Source organism: Ostrinia furnacalis, unplaced genomic scaffold (genome assembly GCF_004193835.3).
Source record: "Ostrinia furnacalis isolate ACB-3 unplaced genomic scaffold, ASM419383v2 OfSCF0292, whole genome shotgun sequence".
Taxonomy (NCBI): domain Eukaryota; kingdom Metazoa; phylum Arthropoda; class Insecta; order Lepidoptera; family Crambidae; genus Ostrinia; species Ostrinia furnacalis.
In genome coordinates, this window is record NW_021130531.1 from 38,706 (window position 1) to 42,142 (window position 3,437).

The window sequence follows — 3,437 nt, forward strand, 5'->3', positions numbered from 1 at the left end:
CTATCATGTGTCATAATACGTCGATTAACAATTCGACCGGTTATACACCGCACGAACTCCTGTTCGGTTACAAGCCACGTCCATTCTATTCAATGAAAATTATACCAGACTATACAGCCTGCGATTATTTAAAGGACTTAAACGAACGACTCAGGGTTTCTAGAGACACCGCTTTGAAAAATATTCAAGCAATGAAAGAGAAAGCTAAAGATCGATACGACAGTCAAATCAAAAACATAGCCTTGTATCAAGTAGGAAACAAAGTCATGTTACGTGTCCCGAACCCTAATAACTTAGACTCCAAATGGGAAGGACCTTACGAGGTCATACGTGTTGGTTTCAATCACAACTATCTCATAAAGAAAGCCAACCGTAATCAACTAGTGCATGCAAACAGACTCCGACCATATCACATGCATGAAACCCTAGTTTAAAAATCATGGTCGAGGCAGATAAGTTAGTTTATTAGAAGTTAAGTTTAGTATGTATTATCAACATTACTTTTACAAACTCAATTCAATTTAAATTCCATTTATAAGTTAAATTTTTAATTATTTCAAATCTTACGCCTTACTATAAAACCAATTTTACCTTATTATAATGTTACAGGGTCAAATCTACGATGGCTCAACCCCTTAATCCCTATAACATACGAAATCTTATGAATAATCCTTATATTAGTTTCGTCATTTGTTCAATTCTAAAAATAATCTTATACATCATTCTCTACAAAACCTATGTCTTTATTAGAAATTATATTAAAAGCAAACGCGTTTCAGACATTAACTCAATCGATATCAATTTGTCTATTTCAGGGCAACCACGGGAATCGTTGCCACAATAACACAACCCCTGCCAACTCATGCCGGATTATTTTATGAAGAGGAAGGAACTTTATCAGTGTCTGATGACACTTGGAAATTGATCATTTATCGCGACCTAAAACCCCTATTCATCGCCCATGAATCCTTAATACGACTATCATCTAAATTTGATCAATTATCTTCAAAACATCCAAACTTCCCCACCGTAATTTCAACTAAGTCATATTTAAAGGTAAACCTAAATAAAATTAACTCTCGTCTATCCGAGCTCAACATGTACCTTGGCAAGAACACGCGTCAAAAGAGAGAACTTCTAGATGGCCTTAGTTCCTTACTCAAATATCTCATAGGTACTCCTGATGCTAAAGATGCGAAGCATTATAACGAATGCATCGATATGCTTGAAAAACGCGAACTCGATTTAACATCTCTAATGCAAAAGCAATTACAAATCACCTCATCAACCTTAAAAAACTTTAATGAAACAATATTTAAAATTTCTTACGATGAACAAATCATAAACGAAAATATCGAAAGGTTAAATGAATACTTAAATGGAACTACAAAAACAATTTTCGACATTAGAGTAAGTGAAGATATTTCTTCAATCTCAATCCAAATATTAGAATCAGTAACTAGCTTAGAAAACGAAATCAACGACTGTCTCACTAGTATTTTATTTGCTAAATCAAATATTATTCATCCCTCTATAATATCACTAGACAGACTTTATCAAGAACTTCTTCTCTCAAACCACGCTAGATCTAACAAACAATTAGTTAGTCCTGTAACGATTAATAATATAAATAATATCCTAGACTCATCTCAACTCTCTGCATATGTCTACTCGAATAGATTAGTATATATTTTAGACTTCCCACTTGTAAAATCAGAAGCCCTAAAATTATACCATATATACTCTATCCCGATCCAACATCCCAATTCCTCACTCCACACAACGATCCTTCCGGAGCACAAGTATTTAGCTACGAACCCCAGCGGCGAACACTACATCTCTACGAGCTCACTGGACAACTGTAAAATCTACGCAGAGAAACGAAGCGTCTGCAGCGACCTCGTCGTTTATGATGCAGATACTCGCCCAATATGTGAACTTCAAGTTTTGTTCAGCGCCTCCAACAAAGTTCCAAGCAGCTGCACCACTTCAACATTCGCGGCAATCATCAACACGTTCCAACCACTAGCCGACAACCGATGGATCTACATACTGACCAACGTGACACAATGTATTCTTCAGTGTGATAGCCAAGTGTCACATCATAATATTCAAGGATCTGGAATCATCACGCTTCAAGAAAATTGCAAACTCCACACTGGGTACAGCACTCTCTCAGCGCATCAAATTAAACAAGAAAATATTACTTACCCTATCATAGTTCCTGACATTCAAACAGATGACTGCTTTGAAGACATTAAAAGTCTTACTACCCCCAATCTTCTTCCTATTTCAATTAACGAGATCCCGTTGGACTCACTCAATACCCTCAAGCATCAGCTTGATAATCACAATAATGAAATACAAAAGATCAAGAACACCCCTTTCATACAAAGAAACCAAAACGGATTCTCATGGTTTTCTTTTATTTCTGGCACCCTAATGCTACTTCTCGTGCTATATGCACTATTCAAGAAATGCCTACGATTCCGAATGAACCGTAGACCCTTCGAGGACAACAACCACTGTGTCCAGATATTTAATAACTGCTTCGGTTCCTCATCATCACGTCGAAGAACAACCCACGTCCAAGCCATCCCGATGACCACAATTGGAGTCCCAACAACTACATCGTGCATCTCAGAAGACGAAGACGACGACCTCAACAATCTCCAAAGATCAGGCACACATGCCCAATCTTTATTTTAAGGGGGGAGGTGTTATATCATACCCAATATACCTATTGTTATATCATACCCAATATACCTATAATTATTATCTTCTATAAACTTGTGTATCATAAATTCCTAATNCACGTGTAATTTTAGTGTCTACAAAAAAACCATGATAAAAATGTTTAGACAGAAAGGTTGCAGGTTATTTTTGATTGGCGTAATCATGAAAAAATCATATTGTACGCGTATAAAAAAAAATTAAATACACCCCCCTTGTAACATTTTTGATTTTTGTCATACCCCCCTTCAAACCCCCCTTAATGGACGGCCCTTAAATACTCTAGTGTATTAGGTATTTGTAATAAGTACTGATTTGCAAATAAAAAACTGATTTGCTGTCGACTGTACCTACTTACCTATGATGTATATTATGTGATGATTAATGAGATCTATTTCTGATAACAAGTTTGGTGTCAGGGGAAAAGCCTTGAAGAATATTATAAATAGGATCGTTGAGAGAAAAGGGCAAAATAGTTTTTTCTTCGACTCGAAATATTGTTTCCATAAGTGCCGTGAACTTAGACTGGTTAAAGTGATAAAGTTACTACATACTGTTATATCATACCCAATATACCTATTGTTATATCATACCCAATATACCTATAATTATTATCTTCTATAAACTTGTGTATCATAAATTCCTAATACATTGTTTGTGTAATTATGTTTAATATTGTTTGTATAACTTACTAATTNAATTAT

General features: G+C 35.5%; 1 protein-coding gene across 2 annotated transcripts; it reads left to right on the forward strand.

The window, feature by feature from the left end:
* Positions 1-537: 537 nt before the first annotated feature.
* Positions 538-2,806, forward strand: LOC114358596 (uncharacterized). Of its 2 annotated transcripts, none has more exons than XM_028312608.1 (2): positions 538-618; positions 1,327-2,806. In XM_028312608.1, the coding sequence occupies exons 1-2, from the start codon at positions 601-603 to the stop codon at positions 2,707-2,709; spliced, it is 1,401 nt and encodes a 466-aa protein (XP_028168409.1). In that variant the 5' UTR covers positions 538-600; the 3' UTR covers positions 2,710-2,806. The 2 variants fall into 2 exon arrangements, with proteins under 2 accessions (XP_028168409.1, XP_028168420.1); XM_028312619.1 differs by having other exon boundaries at positions 544-625; positions 1,334-2,806.
* Positions 2,807-3,437: the final 631 nt, after the last annotated feature.